Source organism: Meles meles, chromosome 20 (assembly GCF_922984935.1).
Source record: "Meles meles chromosome 20, mMelMel3.1 paternal haplotype, whole genome shotgun sequence".
Classification (NCBI taxonomy): Eukaryota; Metazoa; Chordata; class Mammalia; order Carnivora; family Mustelidae; genus Meles; species Meles meles.
In genome coordinates, this window is record NC_060085.1 from 4,513,477 (window position 1) to 4,523,491 (window position 10,015).

At 59.5% G+C, this 10,015-nt stretch overlaps 1 protein-coding gene across 4 annotated transcripts; it reads right to left on the reverse strand.

Annotated features, from left to right (window-relative positions):
• Positions 1 to 36: 36 nt before the first annotated feature.
• DENND1C (DENN domain containing 1C) lies at positions 37 to 8,314 on the reverse strand. 4 transcript variants are annotated; one of them, XM_045992368.1, is made up of 23 exons: positions 8,173 to 8,298; positions 7,011 to 7,075; positions 6,886 to 6,929; positions 6,723 to 6,772; positions 6,426 to 6,545; positions 6,275 to 6,344; positions 6,014 to 6,088; positions 5,855 to 5,920; positions 5,710 to 5,763; positions 5,484 to 5,594; positions 4,641 to 4,741; positions 4,492 to 4,537; positions 4,261 to 4,362; positions 4,054 to 4,179; positions 3,552 to 3,656; positions 2,642 to 2,732; positions 2,515 to 2,555; positions 2,218 to 2,289; positions 1,558 to 1,602; positions 1,382 to 1,489; positions 1,115 to 1,179; positions 751 to 958; positions 37 to 651 (listed from the first exon to the last, which is right to left on the reverse strand). In XM_045992368.1, exons 1-23 carry the CDS (start codon positions 8,187 to 8,189, stop codon positions 37 to 39), a joined length of 2,397 nt encoding a protein of 798 aa, XP_045848324.1. In that variant the 5' UTR covers positions 8,190 to 8,298. The 4 variants fall into 4 exon arrangements, with proteins under 4 accessions (XP_045848324.1, XP_045848326.1, XP_045848325.1 ...); XM_045992370.1 differs by lacking the exon at positions 6,886 to 6,929 and having other exon boundaries at positions 8,173 to 8,314; XM_045992369.1 differs by lacking the exon at positions 6,723 to 6,772 and having other exon boundaries at positions 6,424 to 6,545.
• Between the last annotated feature and the right edge of the window lie 1,701 nt (positions 8,315 to 10,015).

Consider the following 10,015-nt stretch of genomic DNA (forward strand, 5'->3'; position numbering starts at 1 on the left):
ATTGAAGGACTGGGGTCTCTTCCAGGTCCCTGATTCCTAACCTTCAAAACACTTTTTAAGCTCAGCGACTCTGGGCCGGCTCCAAGCCTGGGGTTCCTGCCAGTTGTTGGCAGGTGCAGCAGGGGATCTGAGGGCTCCTGGCCCCTCTGGGAGCTGGAGGTGAGCGTGCTCTGCCTGCGGGACCTCAGAGGGCTGGGATCTGGGGTTCCCTGGGAAACCAGGATCTGAGGAAAAATCAAGGGGTTGGGATGTCCAGGTAATACCCGAGTTGGGCTTTGTGGGGACCAGAAGTTGGGGACTTTCCAGAGGGCTGGAGTGGGTGGGTGCTGTGGAGAGCTGGGCGCAGGGGCTCTCCTGGGCTCTGGGATCTTTGGCTGCCTTGGGGGAAGGGGAGAGATGTAGGATTAGAAGATGGGGCTCAGGGTCTCCTTGGCTGCTTGGAGCCGCAGAAGCCGATGAGGACTGGGATGAAAAGATGATTTCTTGGCTGGCCTCCAAGGGCGGCTGAGAAGTAGGGTCCTTGGAGGAGGTCATGGCATCCGAAGGCTGGAGGTTTTGCAGAGACGGCAGGGCAGCAGGTAGGGACAGGGGCTGAGGCTCTGGTGGTTTTTGCTCTTCCGGTTGCCATCTTGATGTTCCTGGGATGTGGGGCTGGGTAGGGGTGGGGAGATGGGCAAGTTGCTGGCCTTCAGAAGCTGGAGGGGCTGGGAAGAAAGATGCAACAGAGGGGGAGGACTGGGGGCCTCTCACCAAGCTGAAGCAGCTGTCTGGGTCCCTTCTGTGGCAGCAGTCCAAGCTCTGGCTGGGCCGTAGGCCCCCCGTCCTGCTGGCTCCCATGCTTAGACTGTCCAGAATCTCGCTCAGCAAATCCAGCTCTTCTCCGGACCCCAGGAAACTGCTGTCCAGAGCTTCCTCTGCCCATGGGTCCTGGACATCCTCAGGGCTCAGAGCAGGTGTCCTGGGTAAGGATGGGCAGCCTCAGATGTCTGCCCAAGACCCCAGTCCTGATTGGACTCCTCTGGGGGTTCTTGAGTTTAGGCACCATCCTCCCCATGGGTCCTGGCCTCCCACTTCCAAATTTGCCCCCTCCCCACTCCCGGCCTTTGAGCCTTACCCCTCCTCCAGGGACTCAGAAGGGCTCTCCAGCCCCCTTCTCCTGCTAGGGCGCAGGGGCCGGTTCTGCAAAGGACAGATTTGGAGGGCGGGGCCTCAGGAACTACAGAATCAGGTTTCTGGAGGAGGGTGAGTGTTAAGTGGGCTCCGGATATTGGGGTAGGTGAGTGAGACGTCTGGGTGGAGACAGAATGGGAGAAGGACTAGGTGGTAATTCCAGGTGTGAGCCTTTGCAGTGAGGGGTGGGGTAGGGGGAGGACACAGGTACCTTTCCAAAGTGCTGGGTGATAGGCAGGCGCTGCTGCAGACGATCTGAGCGGCTGGTGAGGGACAGGGCTCTCAGGGAACCCCCCCTTTGCAGGCCAGAGTCCCCATCCTAGGAAGAGGGTGGGTGAGCCAGGAGCCCCTTCTTCTACTGCCCCAGCCATTGGTCACTGGCCTTACCTTGTACATCAGAAGGCTCTGCACACCCTTCAAGCCGCTCTTGGCCTGAGAAGGAGCCAAAAGAGAATTAACCTCCTCGGTGATTTGACCCCGAGCATTTTGAGAACTCAGCTCTCCACCCCGTAGGACAACTGCCTTGCCATCTGTTCACATTTGTGCCTCACAGACAGTCACAATTCTCCATGCACCACCTAAGAAGTCAACCCAAGTGTTCCCAGGGGACATAACCACTGAATGAAATGGGGAGTGGCGAAAATGGAACATTGTAAAAATGCACCGGCGTTCAAAAACCAGGCAAGTGAATAAAACCCAAGGGACAATTTGGAGCTGCAGACATTGGCCACAGGACACTTCGGGGCTTGGGAGACAAGGAAACTTAAGGGCAGAGGCAGGGACTGTAGCATCTGCGGACGGAAGATGTTCACCAACGAAGCTGGGTTGTCAATTTCAAATAGGGAAGAAACGATCCTGACAAAAGTAGGCAAATGGAGAATAAAAGCAGGAACACTTGTTAATGGCTTAACTGCTGGTTCGGTTCTGATCAAAATGTTTGCACTTTAAATCGGGGGGTAAAATGTCCTGCCCCCATGAGGGGTTGACATGTGCCTTGTCCCCTTGTCTTTGTCACCCCAGTAAGTGGCCTGTCTACTGTAGCCTCACCGAGCGGTACATGTTTTTGACAGCTGGTTGGGTCTTGGCCTTGACAGAATGCAGGAGGGCACCACCGCCTTTCTGGGGAGAGAGCAGGGCAAGGGAGAGAGACTCGGTACCCTGGGGTTACCCATGACTCCACCTCCCCACCACAGCTGTGTGATGCTGTACAAGGCCCTCTCCCTAGGCGAGTCTCAGTGTCTTCACTTCTGTCTATAAATGAGCATAGTGATGACCCTCCCTGGGGACTGTTACGGAGCTAAGTTAGCCCAAAATAAACGCTAAACACGTGTTCGGTGTTACTACCTTTAGGTTGTCTGCCCAGAGCTGGTAGGAGCGAACAGCGCCTGCAATGAGGAGACGTGGTCATGGCTGGTGCGCCGAGGCTGGCGTGCTGGTGGGGCGGGGGCTCTGGGCTAGGCACAGGGCTCACCTGAGGAGCCCTCGCTGCAGGTGATCTCCTGCTCAAAGAGATCTGAGAAGCCCTCTCCTGTGTTCAGCTTCTCCAGTCGGCCTTCAATGAACTGCGGGAGGGGAAGGGTCAGATTGGGCTGCCACCGACGCATCCGAATTCGCGGACTCAGGATTCTACCCACGCAGAAGCCATCCCTGGCCCCTCCAGGGACTCACCCCCTAGGACTCAGGAGTCTGGAGCCTCCTCAGGATGCCTGAAGCCCAACCCTCTCCTGGCTCCCCCTGTCTGAATCCTTCAGGGACCAGACCCCGCCCCTCCTGGGACCCGGAAGTCGGACTTTGACACTCCTGACCGCCCCCACCCCCACCCCTTTTGGTGATCCTGGAAGAAGTCGACCTCATCTTCAGGGACCCGAGAACCCATCCCAACACAGATGGACCCTAGAGTCCAGTCCACCTCCGAAGAAGCCAGGAATCCGGCTCCACTTCTCCCCCACGTCCCTGCAACCCCGGAGTCCCCGCCCGGCTCCTCCCCAGCAAGGGGAGGGCGCACTCGCGACCCGCCCCTTTCAGAGTCCCGCACGTACGGTACAACCCCGGAGTCCCACTCCCGCCCCGGATGCTCTACCCTTAGGGACCCAGGGATTTAATCCCACCTCAATCTCTCCAGGAACCTGGGAGTAGACCTTATCCCCAGGAGTCAGAGGCTCCCAACTTTCGGGAAATGGTAGTTCCGTCATGCCTCCCCGCCCCTGGGACCCTGAAGGGTGGGACTCCGCCGGGCCGCCTCTAGTCTCCCCTATAATACTCAGGCGTCGGTCCCTCTAGCTCTAGCTCGCCCCCCAGGGACGCAGGATTTCCCGCTCTGGCCCCGCCCTCGCCCCGCCCTCGCCCCGCCCCCCGGCACCGCCCTCAGGGTTCGCGCGCACCTGTTTGAAGAGCTGCAGGTGCACAGCCCGCCGATGGAAGGCCTGCAGGGGCGCCCCGGGCTTCTGGGCCAAGAAGGCTTCTTCGCTGAAGGTCACAGGCTGGCCCTAGAAGAAATACCCGCGATCTGAACTTCCGCGGCTCTCCTGGACCCCAGCTGTCTCCCTTACTCTATCGTGTGTCCATGCAGCAAACTCAAAATGGGACCAGAATGGTATCTATCTCATCATACGGTTGTGAGCTTTAAATGAGATATGGTGACGGTGAAACCTAGCATTCGGCGAGAGCTCGCGATGTGCTGGGCACTATCCAAATATTATGCCCCTTCACTGACTCCCATGACCCTTTTGTGCGGGTCCTCGTGGAATTCCATTTGACAGATGAACAGAGGCACAGAGTTAGCATTCCATAAAGGCTAGGTATTATTATTATTGTTGTTGTTGTTGTTATTGTTATTCCTTCAAGTACCCAACAGGCCTCTCCCTTAGCCTCTCCACCGCTCACCGGGCTGCAGATGAGCGCGTCGCGGTAGCCCCCGAAGAGCAGGGCCTGCGCTTTGAGGAAAAGACGGGAGACCCCTTCCCCGGGCGCCAGCGCAACCTTCCTTAGCCGCAGCCTCAGCAGGGACACCTGCGGGACATTGGGAGGCTGTGAGCGGGCGGGTGTGGGGCCTCGCGACGCGGCAGGAGCACAGAAAGGGGTGACACTGACCACGTCTGGGGGCAACGCTTGCACGTCGTCGAAGGGCGTCTCCAAGGTATTGGAGTCCACGTTCATCACCACGACCTCCTCCAGAGCTTTCTCCCGCACTCTCTGCGTTGGGGGGTGGGGTGGGGACGGCCGCTCAGAGCCCGAGGATCTCTGGCCCGGGCGGTTCTTTGGGGGAATGCAGGAGGAGGGGAATCCCGTCGGCCGCTGCGGTCCGGGTCCGCCCCCACTCACCTCGGCGAGACTGGAGTGCACTCCGATGAGGTAGGGCATGGGCGCACTGCAGACAACCGAGGGGACAGGTCATGCAAGCGCCGTCCCACAGTCTCCGGGACCCCTGGGCTCTTCCCCAAGCCACGCCGCTCCCAGTCTCCGCCCCTCACCAGCAGTAGTCTAGCAGGTGCGGCGGCAGCGTGGGGATCAGCACGTGCTCCCAGCGCATGGGGTACAGGAGGGCGCAGGACGCGTGGACGCACGATGTCAGCTGTGGATACGTAGGGGGTCGTAGACAAAGGACTGGACAAAGCCCCCTCCCCAAGCTTCAGGGATCCTCTTTGGGATGGTGGCTCTCCTGGCTCCATTTCCCACGTCCCCAGGCTTCTATCCCTATCTCCCCCTCCTCGCCCCTTCCCCACGCACTACTGGGTAAGAGGTGGAAATTCAAATCCCTTTAGGAGCCCAAGAATTCGGCAAATTCCAGTGTTTGGAGCTGGCGGGGCCACTACTCAGCAGGTCCCGGTCGTTCCCTTTAGGGGGCGGAGCTAATATGCAACCCTCCGGATCTCTCCCCTCAGTGGTAGAACAGCCCAGTAACTCCACCCCTAAGAGGCGGAGCTAGAGTTCAGCCTCCCTCGGTCCCTGGGGATGGAGCTCGCGCTTGTCCTGCATTCGAGACCTCCGTCCTCCTCTTTGGGACGAAACTACAATTTAGCGCTCTCTGGGTGCACCCCCCCGAGGGGCGGAGCCAGCCTTGTTTCGGCCCCTAGTGGGTGGGGTCTGGACTAAGCTCTCCCAAAGAGGGGGCACTACAGCGCAGCCCACTCCGATTCCCCCCAGAAGGGCGGATCCAGGATCCAGCTCAACCCTGACTTACAAACGGGCAGAGCCAGGACTTTGCCTCGACTCTCCCGCTGTGGAATTAGAACCCGGAATCCGCCCCGCCGTCCCGTCCCCAGGGACCAAGCCAGGCCTGGGCCCCACCCGCGGCCCCGCTGGCCCAGCCTCACCGTGCTCAGCTTGCTGGCGATGAGTAGGACCCTTCTCTCCGCCAGGAGCGCGGCGAACAGCCCCACGATGTTCTCGTCGGTCACCGCCACCACCAGCTCCGTTAGGTTCCTCTGAGGATCGGAGAGGAGCGTTGGGCGCAGGGGACCGCGGGATCCGACCGCCCCCTCTGGGTGGGTTTCGGGACTCCTCGCCCCCCGGACTCCCCGCCCCCAGGACCGAACTCACGTTCTCAGGAATGGATGGCAGGCGGCCGGAGTCGGGGGCTACGAAGCAGGAAAGCTGGTGGGGGGCGATGGGCGGGGGGCACCGATCAGTCAGGGGTCGGCCTCGCCTGGGTGCCCAACCCAACAGGGTCCCCAGTTCTGCTCACCGGCCCTCTGTTCCCGGGGGCAGGGGGCGGGATGCTTTGCGCACTGGAGACAGTCACCCCGCGACCCTGGGAGAGAGGTGTGGCTGTGTGGTCCTCAGGGCTGGGATGCAGCTTCCCCATCCACCCAAGGGGATCCCCCAGAGGCTAGGGGCTACTCACCAGCTCGACTGACGCCTGAGTCGCAGGCGGGGGCTGCTGCAGCAGGTTTAGGAGAAGTTCCTCAACCTCAGAGACCTGGGTGGGAGCGGGGTGTCTGAGCCAGGACGTGGGTTGGGGATTCTGAGGACCTTGACTGGGGCTTGAGTGGTCTGGGAGGAGCCGAGGGTCTTAGGTCAGGCCTGGGGGTTCTGAGCCTGGCTGGGGGCTTGGGAGGGGAGGGCTGGGACTTGCACAGGATTAAGAAGGGGGCGCTGGTCTCACTTGGTCCTGGGCCAGGAGATCGCCCACTGTGTTCAGCAGCTTGTAGAACACCTCAAACCAAGGCAGGTGACTATAGGGAGAAGACAGGTTCTATGAACTACCCCTAGGCCGGGGCCCTTCCCACCCCCACCCCAGAGCCCATACCCCACACCTGAGGATGCAGAGACAACTGTGGGCACCAGCCCGTAGGTGGCAGAAACCATATCGGCGGGTGCCGCTCAGGTCGGTGAGGGCGAAGGTGAAATGCTGCACAGCCGGACTCGGGGGTTCCCTGCAGGTGGGAAAGGCTCTCAGAGCCCTGAGGGTCCCAGCTCCCTGATCCGTCCCCCCTCCCCCAGCCAGTACTGTGTCCACCAGTCTGAGTTCCTGGGTCCCTGGGTGTTTGAATCCTGGGGGTCTCTGAGAGGTCTGAGTTCTCGGGTCCCTGAGTGTCCGCTTCTATCCGTACCTTTCCACATCAAAAGGGAAGCAGAACTTAGGCACCATCTGCATAGCCTCCTGGGGGAGGAGAGAAGCACATGCCACTTGACAGCCGACCCCTGGCCAAGACAGTCTCCTGCCTTGGGTGGACTGGCCCGGGCCCAAGGGGAGCAAAGAGCCAGCCCACATACCTGGTCCCTGAAGTCTGGGGGGAACTGCCGCAGGATGGGGGGGTCTGTGGGAGAGCAGGCTTCTAAGTTCAGGGCCCCAGGCCCATCCCCCAGGTCCCCACTCCCACCTGAGGCCCCCAACTCACCCTCTTGCAGGGAGGCGGGACAGGCTGCTTCAAAGAACCAATCGAACATGGCAGGTGGGTCCCCTCTGTGGGACAGGACACGTGGGACATGGGCTCAGTGAGTCCAGGGGCTTGTTTCTGTGTGTGCGGTCGTGCGTACATGTGCCTGCAACGCCACATGGGTGTACGCGTGACAGGTGCAACTGTGTGTGTGTGTGTGTGTGTGCCCTCAGTGATTTGTGGCGGTGTGTACAGGTCGTGCGCTGCTGTGTGAACAGTAGTGTTGATTGTGTGTGTGTGACTGAGAAGCGTGGAGCAGAATGAGAGTGTGACTGTGTGTGTGTGTGTGTGTGTGTGTGATTCTATCCTGTGTCTGCCCGGCTGTCCAGCAGGTGTCAGGTGGGAGTGCAAGTGTGTGTGATCTAGCCAGTGCAAGGACAAATAACATGCACAATTTCTTGCGTGGCTGTGCGTGTGGCTGGGTCAGTGTATGTGTGCCTGCCTGGGGTCGCCCATGTTTCTCAGTGTGGGAGACTTCATGGTGCCCCAGGGGCTGACCCCAGACTTCTCATCAGAGCAAGGAGGGCCACAAGCCCTGGGCTGAACCGTGCCCTCTCTGCCATGCTCCCTTGTCCCCCCCCCCCGCTCTGCCCACCCCACAGAGGATGCTGGGACTTGGGCTCTCGGGGAGCGACAGCGAGACCTGAAGAGAGACAGCAGATGGATGGGGTCTGGCTGCAGACACACACAGCCTCTGACACCCCGCCACGGACACCCCGAGCTCTTCACCCTCCTGCCCACGCGATCCCACACAAGCACCTGGGCACAAGGACCCACACCATCTCGTCTCACCTCTCCGTCCCCTGCCGGCCCCCTGAAGCCATGTTCCCCATCTCTCTGATACACCAAGAGGTGCCTGCTCAGAGTTACAGACTTAGTCACGCAGAGCCGGAAGGCGAAAGAGAGAGAGGGAGGGAGGGAAGAGGGGCTGAGAGTGGCCTGAGAGTGCCTGAGAGTCAAGTTCACACTGCAGGCCCGCTGAGAGACCTGCCCCAGTCCCAGCCACCTGCCGCTGTGGCTCACAGCCCCTCCCGGGCCTGCCCCAGTTCAGCGCCTCTTGGCCCCAGCCCAGGCCTGCTCTGGGAATCGTGGTCCAGAGAGAGGGGAAGGGCACAGCTCTTACTCTGCCTTGGATCCCATGGTCCCTGCAGGGCCACCTCCAGCAGCGGGGGCCCTTGCCCCAGGGGTCCTGGGGGCCTGTGCTTGCGCAGGGCTGGGCCCTGAGCCCGCTCAACTTCCTGTGTGGCCGGGAGAGGAAGTTTGACGGGGTGACGTCCCGGAGGGAGGCCCCCGCCCCCACCCACTTTGAGAGATCCAGGCATCCTGCCCCCTAGCCTTCTGAGGGTAGGGTGCGCATGGGTGGCGGGCTCAGAGGCTAGGCCCCCAGCACCGCTCTGCCAGGCCAAGGCACCTCTGGTCCCTGACATCACACCCAAGCCTTCCTCTCTCTGGGGCAGCCAGAGATTCACAATTTGCCTGAAATGCTTCCTCTTTCCTCAACTCTTCCTTCCTTTGGCCCGTCAGCACCGGCCATTCCCTGTAGGACCGCCAGAGGGAGCCAGGCTGGAGAGTGGACACAGGGGAGCCAGGGAGGTGGAGTCCGGCAGACCCAGCGTCCTCAGGGACACAAACCCAGGAGTGCAGAGGGCCAGCACACATCCGGAGAAGTCCTTGCCCAGCCATGTGAGAGATGCAGAGGTGACACACAGGTGCAACAGCAGCTGGTTCCAGACAAAGACTATAGACCACAGCTGGGGGGACAGACAGGACGATGGAAATACAGATCTGGACAAGAGGCAGAAGCGCATAGAGCGCAGATACAGATAGAACAGTAACAGAGGGACAGACATGGTCAGGACCCCGCCCCGAGCCAGAGTCACAGCCAGATATAGTCACCCACATGGAGAGAGACCCATCCAGACACCCCCAAGCAGAGCTGCAGATCCGGAAAGAGACAGAATGCAAGTGGGTAGACGGCCACCCTGTCCTAGGGAAGCACAAGGACATACTTGCAGGCACAAAGGCAGACCCTGAGAGATTCCTTGGCCTCCTGAAAGGCACTGAGAAAGTCTGTATGGATATAGGTGTGCACAGGCGAGAGTCCACATGCCTGGCATGTCCTTGGGAGTCTGGAGGTGGGCCTCTGTGTGGCTGTGGGGTCTGTGTCTCCTCCATCAGACTGTGTAAAGATACAGGTGATTCTGTGCGTGTCTGTTGTGACTGTGTTTACACCCCTGACATGTGAACTCAGAGTGGGATTCTCTGGGCAGCTCAGAGCTGTATCTGGAACGTAAATGGGTATGGTGCCTGTCTCACAGATCCTGTGATGTCTCAGTGAGAGAATTCATGTAAAATGTTTACTATGAGGCCTGAATCAAGCTTTTGATATGTGCTATCTGTTATTGTGGGAGAAAGGTCAGCTGAATGGTTAAGAAAATGATTTTGGAGTCAGAGAGACCTGAGTTCAAAGACCTGACTCCATTCTTTAATGTCTCCCTTCTTTAATGACCTTGGGCAAGTCATTTGACTTCTCTGTATTAATTACCTATTGCTGTGTAACAAATCACCCTAGAGTCAGTGGCATAAGAGAACATACATTTGTCATCTGAAGGTTTCCTTGGGGGCCAGGACTCAGGGCACAGCTTATCAGAATCTTCTATTGCAGGGTCTCTTAGCTGTAGTAAGGAGCCTAAGGGGCTGTGGTCTCATCCGTAGGACCAGCTGGGGAAGGGTCTGCTTTGAAGCTCGCTATTTAGTTGTTGGCAGGACTGGGTTCATTGTGGATTGTTGGACCGAGCGTCTCAGGCCCTCACTGCCTGCTGGCTGGAGGATACCCTCGGTTCTTTGCCATGTGGACCTTCCCAACATGCTGCTCGCTTCACTACTGCAAGCTCATCAAGGTGGAAGTCCCAGTCTTTTGTAACCTGATCTTGGAAGTGGTATCCTGATACCTCTGATGTACCCTG